Raw genomic sequence first — 12,394 nt, 5'->3', positions numbered from 1 at the left:
AGGAACAAAAGGGATACTAGGCAGATTTTATTAACCAGGTTAAGAACAAATATTTAGCAGACTTTATATATTGATCATGTACAACATTCTTCAAACAAGGATCAAAATTATTTATAAACCAATTTTAGCACCTCAAAATTTCAAATTGAGAACTAGAACATAATAGACCTCCCTTTTCATTCTCTCAAGTGTTTTAGTTGGGGAATATAAAAAGCTATTATAAATCCATGAATTAATTTCCTATGTGTGTCAGAGATGGGAGAATATATATGTATATATATGCTATCTATTTATATCTATATCTATATCTACACCTACATCTATATCTACATCTACATCTGCATCTACATCTATATCTATATCTATATCTATATCTGTATCTTTATCTATAACTATATCTATATCTATATCTATATCTATATCTATATCTATATCTATATCTATATCTATATCTATATCTGAATGAGTAAGTGAATGAATGAAAAAAAAGTGCTTATTATGTGCCAAGCACTACATTTACTGCTGGGGATATAAATACCCAAAATTAGGGAGACTTTTCCCTCATGGATATTGTATTCTAAGGGAAATATCTGGTGGCCAACCTTTGGGTACTAAGACTCTTCTAACATGGCTAGGATAACAATCTATCATTAGACAATGCTTGAAGCTTCTTTTGTTTTTGAGATGGTGAGGAGGACTTCCCACACCTTCTACTTTGCTGATATAGCCCTTGAAAACTCAGTTACTAGCACATCAAGATTAAAAAATGAGGATACATATTCCATTTTTTATTAAAAAATTTCCCATCAAAGGTACAAGAATATAATATATTTGTGCACTTTGTACTTTTCTCAACAAGTCTGGTTGGGCAAGTATTTTAATGTTAAATTCACAGCTGAGGAAATAGTCATGGAGGGATTATGTAGGGTTCCAGTGCAATCTGGATTTCTTGAATTTAGGACAATATTCACTGTTGCATTCCCCATTCCCAATGATTATCATTGTACCTCACATATAGAAGGCACTTAATAAATGTCTTTCATATGATTAAAGTAACTTAGCCACAGTCACAGATCAAGGTAATGACAAAATTGGGGGAAGAAATTGGATTTGGAGCTCTTTTGCTTAAACTACATTGAATAAAACTTTGAGACCCTCCATTTCATCTTCATGGACACTGCATTTATAAAGACTGATATTTATTTATAGTAACAAAAAGGTACAAAGAAACTTACATGGTAGAAATAAATATATTTACAGGATAAGAATGATAAAGATAGTGACTCATTTACATAGTGCTTCAAGATTTATTATTAAGCAGATATATGAAACAAAAAGTGTCACATCCAGTAGTTGAGTTTTTAAAATGTTATCTTTTCAAGCTGAGAAATTATTTAGGTAAAGTTTTAAAATGTAAATAAATAGACTCCCTATTTAGCATATTCTCTTTTATCTTGTCAACATCACTGATTCCTACAGAGAAAGGGTAGTAGTCTCACCAAGCGTAACAAATAAGAAACAGCCTTCTTGGAAGATGCTGTCTAGGCCACCCAGGATTATGATTGCCAAGTAACAATAGAAGAAAAAAAAAGACTTGATTTCACATTTAAAATTAATTGTGTCAACACATGGGGTATACTGCTATTTATAAAGAAAAAAATCTGAAACTTTATGAATAAAACATAACAGGGAGTTTTAGTGATTTAATCTAAAGTAAACTGCCCAGCTATAACCTCCATCATGATAAAAGCAGTAACTTCTAGGTCAAAGGTCCTTTTAGCAAAGAACAAGGACCCACATTAAAGCTAGGAATCTCAGCCAGGGTAGGAAGAATGTTGGAACCTGCTGGGGCTTGTCTGTGGTTCCCATGTGGAGGACCTTTCTCTAGTACTTAATCAGCAAGCAGGAGGTGTTGTCTCCTGTGTGTTTTCTGCAGAAGTCCATTTGCTTTCCTTCACTGGCCTCTTTGCCATGGGCCATGTCTATCATCAGGGCACAATATATGTGGCAGACGTTAGTGAAGCTCTCTGGGGAAAAACCTACGAAGGCCAGATGGGCTATTTAAAAATCGAGGTTTTCCTGCTTGCTTATGTCACTTAAAAATTCCTCTTAAAGTCTTTCCACTTGGCCTATAGCTTATATATGTGCCCCCACAATTTTACATAGGTGATAAACATTATAAAGTCTTCATATGCATTTTATGGGTAAATTTCCAATCTTATTGACTTTAGTATTTTGACAAAAACCATTCAAATATAGTTACCTTAGCAGGCTTCACTGGTTAACTATCCTAGTGACTGAGGGCAGGAAAGGTTCAATCAACATGTAAAACTTAGCAATCTTAAGAGTAAGAGAAGGTACTTCAATAACTAGATATGTTATTAAGTTAAGATTAAAATCCTAGTAAGCTGAACACTAAAGAATAATCATATAGTTCAAGACACTGAAGGGAAAAGCAGTAACTATACATTTTAAGCATTATAAAAGCTGCAATAATTTACCTCAAACTGAAGTTCTGTTTATCTAATTGTTAAGCTATTTCATTTTATGGTGGTCAAAACGTACTTTCTATCAGCAGATCTCAGATACTTCATCATAACCCAATAGTACCAAAAGTATAAAAACAAAATTTCTTCCTGGAATTATAAAATTGCTGTTCATTTTTATTTTTTAAGAAGTATATACTTCACCACTCTGGAGAACAATTTGGAATTATCCAAAGAAAGGGACTAAAATGTCCAAATCCTTTGATTCAAAGATTCCATTATCAGTAATATGTTTCAAGAAAGCCAAAGATGGAAAGAAAGATCCCATATATACCAAAATATTGATGACAGCACTTTTTATGTTAGCAAAGAACTGAAAGCAAAGCTTATCATCAGCTAGGGAATGGCTAAACAAATTGTGGTACATGAATATAATAGAATATTACTGAGCTGAAAGAAATGATGAATATGAAGAATAAGAGAATTAGAAAACATATGAATCCATGCAAAGTGAAATAAGTAGGACCATGGAAACAATATCTACAATGACCAGAACAATGGAAATGGAAGGCAAAAATTAGCAAAGCTGAACACCAAATCATAAGCAAGTTTGGTCCCAAAGAAGATGAGAAAATTTCCCCCTTCTCTTCTTTCTCAAGATAAGAGACTATGGGCATAGGAGACTTCATATGCAATTAGATTCAATGATTTGTCTGTTAATTTTGCTGAACTACTGGGGCTGGATCCCAAGGGAGGGGAGAGGAAAAAGAAAGATAAACATACACATGCACATACAAACACACACATATGTTTTTGAACAAATATATAAAGATGTATAAGTGAAGGTGATTTCTAAAGGACTCTCCTTTCCACCCCCACACCCCACATTAAATAAATTCCATCCCTCTGCTTTTGCCTCCCAGAGAGGTCTCCCACTGCATCCTGGGCCATCTTTGACTTTTGTCACTGGACTTCAATGACTTTGGAGAGTGAGGCTGATGACTTCGTGCAGCTCTGCCTCACTTAAATCTAATACATGTGCAAGTCAAGACATCCCCCTTATGATGTCATTGTTCCTTTTTGAGAATCAAGAATGAACACCAGCAACAAACACCCCATATAATGAAGACTTTCAAAAAATCATTACAACTAGTCAATATATGGGGGGAAATCGCCATCTGTGCAACGTTCTAGACTCATGGACACCCCTCACCCTCTACTTCTGCTAAGGAAAGAGGAGTCCTACATATTTTATAACATTTCCTTTTGAAATGTTTAGACCAGTATTGAAAACTCAAGAAAAAAAATGTTTTTTTGTGCTTTAAGAAGCCATTCAGTTGGTTTTATAGCTATTACAAAGTGAACTTAATGATGACAAATGCCTCTATGTAGCCTCATTCTCCCCTCAGAGAAAAGCATGAATCCAGTCCCCCACTACCACAAATTGTACAGTCAAGTTACCTTTATTTGGGGAAATCACAGGGTCAGCCCATCCAGAGAACAATGGATAAGCCTTACACTTTCCTGATTCACCTCTTCCAGTTAAGTATTCCAAGTAACTTAAAAAAACACACTCTTGTTCATTTACTTTGAGTTACAAGTGTGAATGGCAAAGCAGTGTTTGATGCTGTTGGATGATTCAGAGTTACTTGACATTTGAAGAGCTAAACTCCTATGTACAATTCCATCAACATTTTCACCAATTAGTCTGGCATTTAAAGCCCTTTATAATATGACTCAAGTTTTCTATGCCAGGCTTATTCCATATTGTTCCCTTTCACTCAGTCCATGTTTTAATCAAACTTTCTTATTTGCTGTTCTCCATACACAACAATCCATCACCTGTCTCCATGTCCATACTCAGGCTGTCTCCAATGCCTGCAATTAACTACCTTCTGGCTCCTGCCTCTTACAATGCCTCACTTCCTTCAAAGCTCATCTGAAATACCACCACCTACATTGGACCTTTCCAGATTCCCCCTTGTTCCCTGGCTGTTAGTGCTCCCCTTCTAAGTTATTTAGAATCCATTATTAGTATTTAGATATCTTTTTTACAAGTTAGTTTTCATGATACCAGGAAAGTTACTTGAAGGCAAACACTGCTTTGTTTTATGTTTGACATATACCACAATGCCCAGCAAGTAGTTGGTGTTTATTATCTATCTGTTGATTTTGCTTTTCCTGGGATTACCCTGTTTTAGATTTTTTTATGTTAGATTAATACAGGTAAACTTTCTAAAAAAAATAATAAAGTCTAAGTTATAGGCGCTGATCTGCATCAGCAGATGCAGAGGGTTTCTACATCATGAGTTCTTACCACGTGTAAAATTATTGGTGCAGTTCTCTCTCTCCAGAATATGTCCCTTCCCTCTTCCCCATAACAAAGTTAGTGCAAGTCTCTTATGTTTCTTCCCTTTGTCATTTCCTTGAGAAAATTTGAAATTTATGTCATAGGAAGGCTTTGGGAAATACTATTGTACAGGCAACTATATGCAGAATAACAGAATTCTCAATCGTTGCCTAGTTCAGTATTTATAATGACTTAGCCATTGTCCTACTGCATCCAATAAATGCCTTTGTGCTTTGCACTGATTCACCTTCACCTAGGAGATGTATCTCTTGTAAGGCCTTGTTGGCTGTTTGGAATACACCTGAAATGCTGACATCCTACCCTCAGTGGAGATGTTCTGAAACTTCAATGATCTTCACTGAATAATAAAAGTAAGTATTTTTTATGTTATCCTGGAGAACTGTAACTATTGAGCATTTAATCTGGCACATTGGTAAAAGAATAGAAGATAAATAATATCTGATCATATTTTAGAATATATTAAGATGATAAGAATTTTTTTTTATACAACTCTCTCCAGGTGAAGGAGGGATATTGGAAGTATAAGTTTTATTTTCTGTATTTCTAGATGAGGAAACTTAGGCTGAGAAAGATGAAGTGATTTGCTAAAAGACTATGTAGCTAGTAATAATCAGAGGCAACATTTGAGCCCATGTGCAAAGCTACTCTTACTATACTACATATGACTAAAATCTCTGTATTTTTATATAGTTCATGTAATAACTCCTAGAATATGTTAAAATGTTGCTGAGATGTTTATTGTTAAAATTACTGTTATTAAGTACCTGTTGAGTATTATTGGCTTTCTTTAAAATAAAAGAAACAGATATCACCACAAAAATTTCTTTAAATAAGAATTACCTAGGTAGAATCACCAAAAATTAATTGTCTCAAATGATAATTCCTAAATATAGTCAAACAAAATTATTTAACAATAGAGGTAGGCATTTTTTTTGTTACCAGAAGGAAATATGTTAAATAAATCTAAGTGGTCATTGGAATCTAGGTAGAAATATTCTGCAGAGTACCATGCCAACCTCTTTCTCTCCCAATTTGCTATTCAATGAGCTTTCTTGTTTAGCATGTTCAATACTTACCAACATTTTTGAAAGTACTTTTCAATAATCTAAAATGTACAAGTATCTCTACCTTATAGAAACTTTTATATGTAATGGAATCTCACACGCAGAATCAGAATTGGAGAATAAATTCCAAAACCCCACTGGCAATGCCACTAAAATTAAGACAACAAGCATTAGAAACCTGGGAAAGACCTTAGCTTAAAAAGCCCAAAGTCTCCCACTGCATCCCAGGTCATTGCCAATCATCCTGACCTATGTCTTACCACTGGATTCAGATGAGTCTGGAGGAAAAAGTGAGGCTGGTGACTTTGCATAGCTCTGACTCACTTAAATCAATTCACTTGCAAGTCAAGATATCACCCTCATGATGCCACTGGTTCTCTTTGAGAACAGAGGATGAACAACAATATGCCAGGCATTACGATAGACAATAGGAATACTAAAAAACAAAAATAGTCCCAACTCTCAAGGAACCAACAGTATGATGGATGCATTTTATCAAAACAATATTTTATTGGTCCATGGATACTCCTGACCAGAAAAATAATGATGAAAATAATAAGTATGCTAGTTAGAAGGGTAAAAATTCTCCATGTATTAAAATAGTTGGTATTATCTATGTTCTATTTGGTCTAAACCTTTATTAAGCTCAGAAATCAATCAATCAATTGGACTCAGTAAGCATCTGATATGCCAGATACTGTCAATCCACTAAAAGAATTAGCTTCACCCTTTGTATATCCTTGCATTTGAAAAGAATAGGAAAGAAAGAACTGAGCCGATTTTCCTCTCCAGCTTATTTTTTTCTAGTTTATCCTTTCTTCATTTTTTGTTTTTTTTGTGAGTGGAAACAATGTGAACCATTTCCAAAAAAGTTCAATATAGACTAGAAGGGTTTCACAATATGTTAAATAGGCCTAGAAGGGGGAAGGTGAATGGTTATTGAGATCCTTTAAGAATACCATACATAACATCGATCCTCCAAGACATCTTTATGAGACAGTTTTTAACTTTGAAAAATTCATATACAGTAAAATTTCATAGTCAAGATTCTACTCTTCTATAGAGGATGGGATAAAGTTCAGTTATACAGTATTTTTAGAAAAAAGATTAAATGATTTTTGAACATATAACAGACAGGCAACAAAGAAGAAACATTCATTCTCAAGCACTTTAGAAGTGATTACACACAAATAATCTGCTCAAATCAATTCAACAAACGTTTATTAAAAATGAAAATTCAATTTATCATCTATATAGTAACTCAGTTACCTGTCATTCTATTGGAGAATAATGAATCATGACTGCTATTAAACCGATTTGTGACTATACCTGTTAAAAGGCAACATAGGACAAATAGCTTCTGCTAGTAAGATCTTAAAGGCTCATCAATGGCAATGAACTTCTAAATAAGCACCCAACACCCTTTCAAGACTACCTAAGATGCAGTGATTTCATCACTATGGTTACTCCCTCTATATAATAAATTACAGCTCCTCCATACCTTAGTGGACTAACCTCATGAGTCAGTGTAGCAAAAACAAAACAACAGTAAAAACTATCAAAGGATCATAGACACGGAGCTGGAAGGGACCTTAATGGTCATCTAGCCCAAACCGCTTACACTACAGATGAGAAAGAGTGGTTAAGCAATTTGCCCAAGATCACATATCTAGCAAGTGATTAAGATGAGAAAATCATTATCATAATCAAGCATTATCCTCTGAAGACTAATCTTCTGGTGATAAGAAACTTGGAACTTAGCTAGACTGGTTCTACTTGGATAACCAGGAAGCTAGATGGGACAGTGCGTAGAGTGCTGGGTCTGGAGTCGGAAGATTCATCTTCCTGAGTTCAAATATAACCTCATCTGTAAAATGAGCTGGAGAAGGAAATGGCAAACCACTCCCTTATATTCGCTAAGAAACCCCAAATGAACTCATAAAGCATTGAACACAACTGAACAACAACAACTTGGATAACAGAGAGTCCATCACCAGGCCTATACCTCAGCCTTTCCAGCTTGGAAGGAACTTCTAGAGCTTATATTTTATTAGTATAGCTTTTAAGAATTTCCACAACATTGTGGGGCAGCAGAGTAGGGTTTAAATGGTGGGCCTCTTTTTCAAAGCAATAAATTAGTTTGCTTTTTCCCCTCTAAGATGGTTTTATTTCAATACTTCAAAGATCCACAATGCCATATGTGTATGGCAGTATTTCCCAACATCTTTGTACTGCAAACACCTTTTAACAATAACAACAACAAAAGGCCATCATGAAGCCCTAGAATAATTTAATATGCTACTCATAATACTCCTTTAGATTTGTTAAGTGCCTACAATAACCAAAATGATAATTTTGTTCCCCCCTCAAGCTCTAAATTGCTGCAGAAACAAATGTAAACATATACAGGCTTGTTATCAAAGAAGAACATATATTTGTAACATTATCGGGCAATTATTTACTGATTAAGGTGCTCTTAAAGAATTTCTAGAACGAATCCCTTTGACCACCCATCACAAAGGGGTTCATGAACCACTGAATAAATGGGAACCAATGGTGTAACATGCTCCCTCCACTATAACTTAGTAGATGACCACTGAGGGTTGCCCACGGCTAAAAAAAAAATCAATCACCCTGCAGCCAATCTGGTGATGAGCTTCTCCAAATACAACAAGGTTGATACTTCAGCAAAATATTGAGACCGTGACTGAGCCCACATGAAGCATTTTTACCTTGGTGTGTGAAAAGAAAAAAGTATGAATTTTTGAAAGGCTGCATTTATTTTCAGCATTTTATTTAATAGAGTTTGTTAATATTTACTGTTCCTATCAAGGAAGGTGGCATACCCTTCCCCCTCCCCCACAACAAATGAATAGCTCACCAGTGTTTATAAATTCAAGACATCATTTTTCATTGATGAAATTCTCAGGATCATAGATTTAGACAGGAAAAGAAACTTAGAAGTCATGTAGTCTTGATCAAATGCTTCATTTTACAGATGAAGAAACTGAGGCCCAGGGAGATGAAATGATTTTGTGTAAGGTCACACATGGTACAAAGAGCAGAGGTGGGATTCAAACTCAGGTACTCCGGCTCCAACTCCAAAGCTCTTCCTCTTATACAGCATGCCTTTTTTGTTGTTACTATTGTTGCTAACATATGATATGTCCGTGTTGTAATATACAGCATTTTATTTACTTGAAAAATTATACTTCATTTAAAGTATTCCAAAACATTCTTTTCACTTAATCAGTCTCGCCTCTTCAACTGCTCTGAATTTAGTCACGTTATACTTGATGGGCATATGATTATTATTACAGAATTAGCTTTGTGTTCTAAATGAGATAATGGTAAAGTGATTACACAGTGCCTGGCATACAGTAGGTATCTAATAAACGCTTGTCTTCCCACTCCCCACAATAAATGAAATCAGAGAATACGATGCCAAAATACAGACCTTGCATTTGGTAGCTGTATGGTGCCTGTCCAGGTTGAGGAGTACTAAAGCTCGTGCCATAGCTTAGAAATCCTGTCTGTCCAGGTGTCTGTGACTGGGACAATCCACCTTCTGTCTTGATGCCTGCCCACAATGCACCTAAATCAGTTAGTAATAGCTTATCTATTTGTTCAGATTCAAAAATTGGTAGAAACACAATAGTATACAACTAGTAATGGTTTAGTTTACCATCTAGTAGTATTTATACTGTTTAAGAACAATAAAGGGAATGTAAATTTACAAGGATATACTATCATTACACCTTCAAGTCCAAATAAAGGATTACTCTTAAATGGAATATATAAAATGTTTAAGTTCTTTCCCCCAAAATATGTCTTCTAGAAAAAAAAATCTACCTTAATTACACATGTTTGGATTCTAAGCTAGTAATACTATTAATGAATGAGCTTTGATTTATATGTACTATGTTTATTTTTTTAAAGAGTTGGAAAATACACTTTTATTATTCTATTTTGTCTGTATTATTCAATAAGAGATTTTGGATGAGGTTGAAAATGAAAATCCAATTGTCACCACAGGTTAAACAGAGAATGTACAAAAATGTCATTCCTGTTTCTTGCCAGCTGTCTACTAGCTTAGCACTTGGGAATTTTGGAGGTGACAAAACCCCTAGCTGCTTTGTCTTGGCAAACAACTTTAAAAATGCCTAATTGCTCTATTTTTCTCTGCCCACAACAAATGTGATTCTACTAGAAAATTTCTCTTTGAAGGCAATGGGAGCTCTGTCAGGCATAGAATTAGGAAGGCAACCATCCTTCATCCTGGAACACATTTGCTATATTCAAATCATGACAAATGATAGATTAGAGGGAACTTGGAAGAAAAATGTTTACCTAATTTTTTGGAGGGGTGGGTAGGAAGGAGAAGACAGAGAATATGGATATATTATTTCAATAACATGAGGAACAGTTCTGGAAACTTCTGATACATATCAGCAATTTATCTGTGGATAATTTCCTTAGGGAGTAGCTTGGGGAACTGTGATGTTTGTGGTCTGTGGTCACAAAAACTAATATGTTTCAGAGGAAGAACTTGAACCCAGGTCTTCCTGACGTGAAGACTACTCTTCTACCATATTACTGAGACTCTCCAAAGCGTTCAGTTTTTAAAAATGCATACAGAATACATAACGTTTGTCAATAGTTCCCTTTCCAACTCCTTATACTGGTGTCATGTACTTCAAATATTAAATTCCCTCTTTTGCCTAAATCAGAATTCATATTTTAAAATGGAAATTTTGAATCCTTTGCCTTTTTATTGTTGTTACAGACCTGATCTCATTAGTATTGGGAATTCCCTTATTGTTATAAGGAAATCTTGCCAACACAACTCTACCAATGGAGATCAAGAACTGTTTGGTAATTTAAAGTCTTAGAGGGTTGCCTAGGGCCTTGAGAAGTTAAATGACTTGTCCAGAGTTACCTAGCTGGTAAATGTTAGAAGGAGAGCTTAAACTCAAGCATTTGGGAGTCTAAGACTGACTGTATTCACACCATGCTGACTCTCTAAGCATTTATAACATTGTAAAATGGTTTCCAAAGCTAAAGTCTAATATCACAAGGTCAGGACTAAAACTTGGTAACAGGGAGGGCCAGTCACTACCTCTAGACCATGATTAAGGATAACTATAAATCTGCAATTGTTTGTAGTCACAGCCTAAAGAAGAGGAAAATAATTCTCTGAAGAATTACTTGGGGTGGAGGAGTGGTGGATAGGGAGGAAGGACATGGGGGAAATTAGAAAAAAAAATTTTACTTTTATGTTAAAAAAACTATCCTTAAGATCTAAAACGCATAGTAATCTTGCTATTCTTATTTCATTTTTATTTAGTTAGTTAATTTCATTTCATTCATTATTTATTTCATTTCATCATTATACTGAAGTCAAGGAATTTTCCTAACACACTGAAAGAACCAGACTCAGATCAGAGCTTCCTATTGTATTTCAAAATTATATTCTTACAATTATATTCTTAAAAATGCTTAAAAGTAAAATATTCATCACTGAAATCAGGACAAATGGAGAATAAAGCACTCGAAGTGGGTAGTAACTAAGATATCTGCATTACTAATGCTTAAACCTGATGCTACTCCATTGAATTACAGAATTGAGTCTACTCCTCTCCTTCCCTTCACCTCTCTTGTGTAGTAAAAGTAACCCTTAGAGATAAATTAAAATGATCAATATTTAAAATCATGATATGATGAAAAATGGCCAAAAACGCACTCCCAAAATGACTAAAACTTTATATTGAATGCTTGCTCTAAATTAACGTAGGATCTTAAAAGACAGTTTTCAATTCATGTGGGCTAGAGTGAAATCCAAGGTCCACAGTTTTCCACAGACCAAAGTTACTCATAAATCCCAAATATGAACATTTTGAATGCATATATGATCTTCAAACATTTCTTGATTTACTTTTCCCAAAAAATACAATGTAGAAGGTAATGTTTGATTCATTCTCCTGACTGTTGATTGCTCTGACCTTTGATAATATTGCCATAGAAAAGGACATAGGGAGAGCTTGTTAATTCTCTCTTTTACTTCCCCCCAAAAAAGTTGGATATCTGAGAAATAGAAAAGTGGCTTATTACCAAAGACTTCATGTGGGGCAGTTAGATGGCACAGTGGATAGAGCACTGGCCCTGAAGTTAGGAGTACTTGAGTTCAAATCTGGCCTCAGACCAAACACTTGACACTTACTAGCTATGTGACCCTGGGAAAGTCACTTAACCACAGTTGTTTGGGGCAGCTAGGTGGTGCAGTGGAAAGAGCACCAGTCCTGAACTCAGGAGGACCTGAGTTCAAATCCAACCTCAGACACTTACCAGCTGTGTGACCCTGGGCAAGTCACTTAATCCCAATCGCCTTCAAAAAAAAAAACAACCAAAGACTTCACCCATTTTTTTCTTAGAAAAAAATGCACAAAATGGTATTTTATGAGTACAAAAATAAA

The 12,394-nt window shown here is 35.0% G+C and overlaps 1 protein-coding gene across 7 annotated transcripts in view; it reads right to left on the bottom strand.

Annotated features, from left to right (window-relative positions):
• EYA1 (EYA transcriptional coactivator and phosphatase 1) overlaps positions 1-12,394 on the bottom strand; it is a 162,992-nt gene that overhangs the window by 105,504 nt on the left and 45,094 nt on the right. For 4 of the 7 annotated variants that reach the window (XM_021002151.2, XM_021002139.2, XM_021002141.2 and 1 more), the window contains one exon: positions 9,379-9,516. In XM_021002151.2, the coding sequence (XP_020857810.1) occupies positions 9,379-9,516 (138 nt within the window). The remainder of the gene's footprint in view (positions 1-9,378; positions 9,517-12,394) is intronic. The other 3 variants (XM_021002143.2, XM_021002147.2, XM_021002142.2) reach the window with 1 other exon arrangement.

Source organism: Phascolarctos cinereus, unplaced genomic scaffold (genome assembly GCF_003287225.1).
Source record: "Phascolarctos cinereus isolate Bilbo 61053 unplaced genomic scaffold, phaCin_HiC Scaffold_4;HRSCAF=312, whole genome shotgun sequence".
NCBI classification, from domain to species: domain Eukaryota; kingdom Metazoa; phylum Chordata; class Mammalia; order Diprotodontia; family Phascolarctidae; genus Phascolarctos; species Phascolarctos cinereus.
The sequence above is the reverse complement of the archived record's forward strand: the minus strand, read 5'-3'. Positions and strand labels throughout refer to the sequence as shown.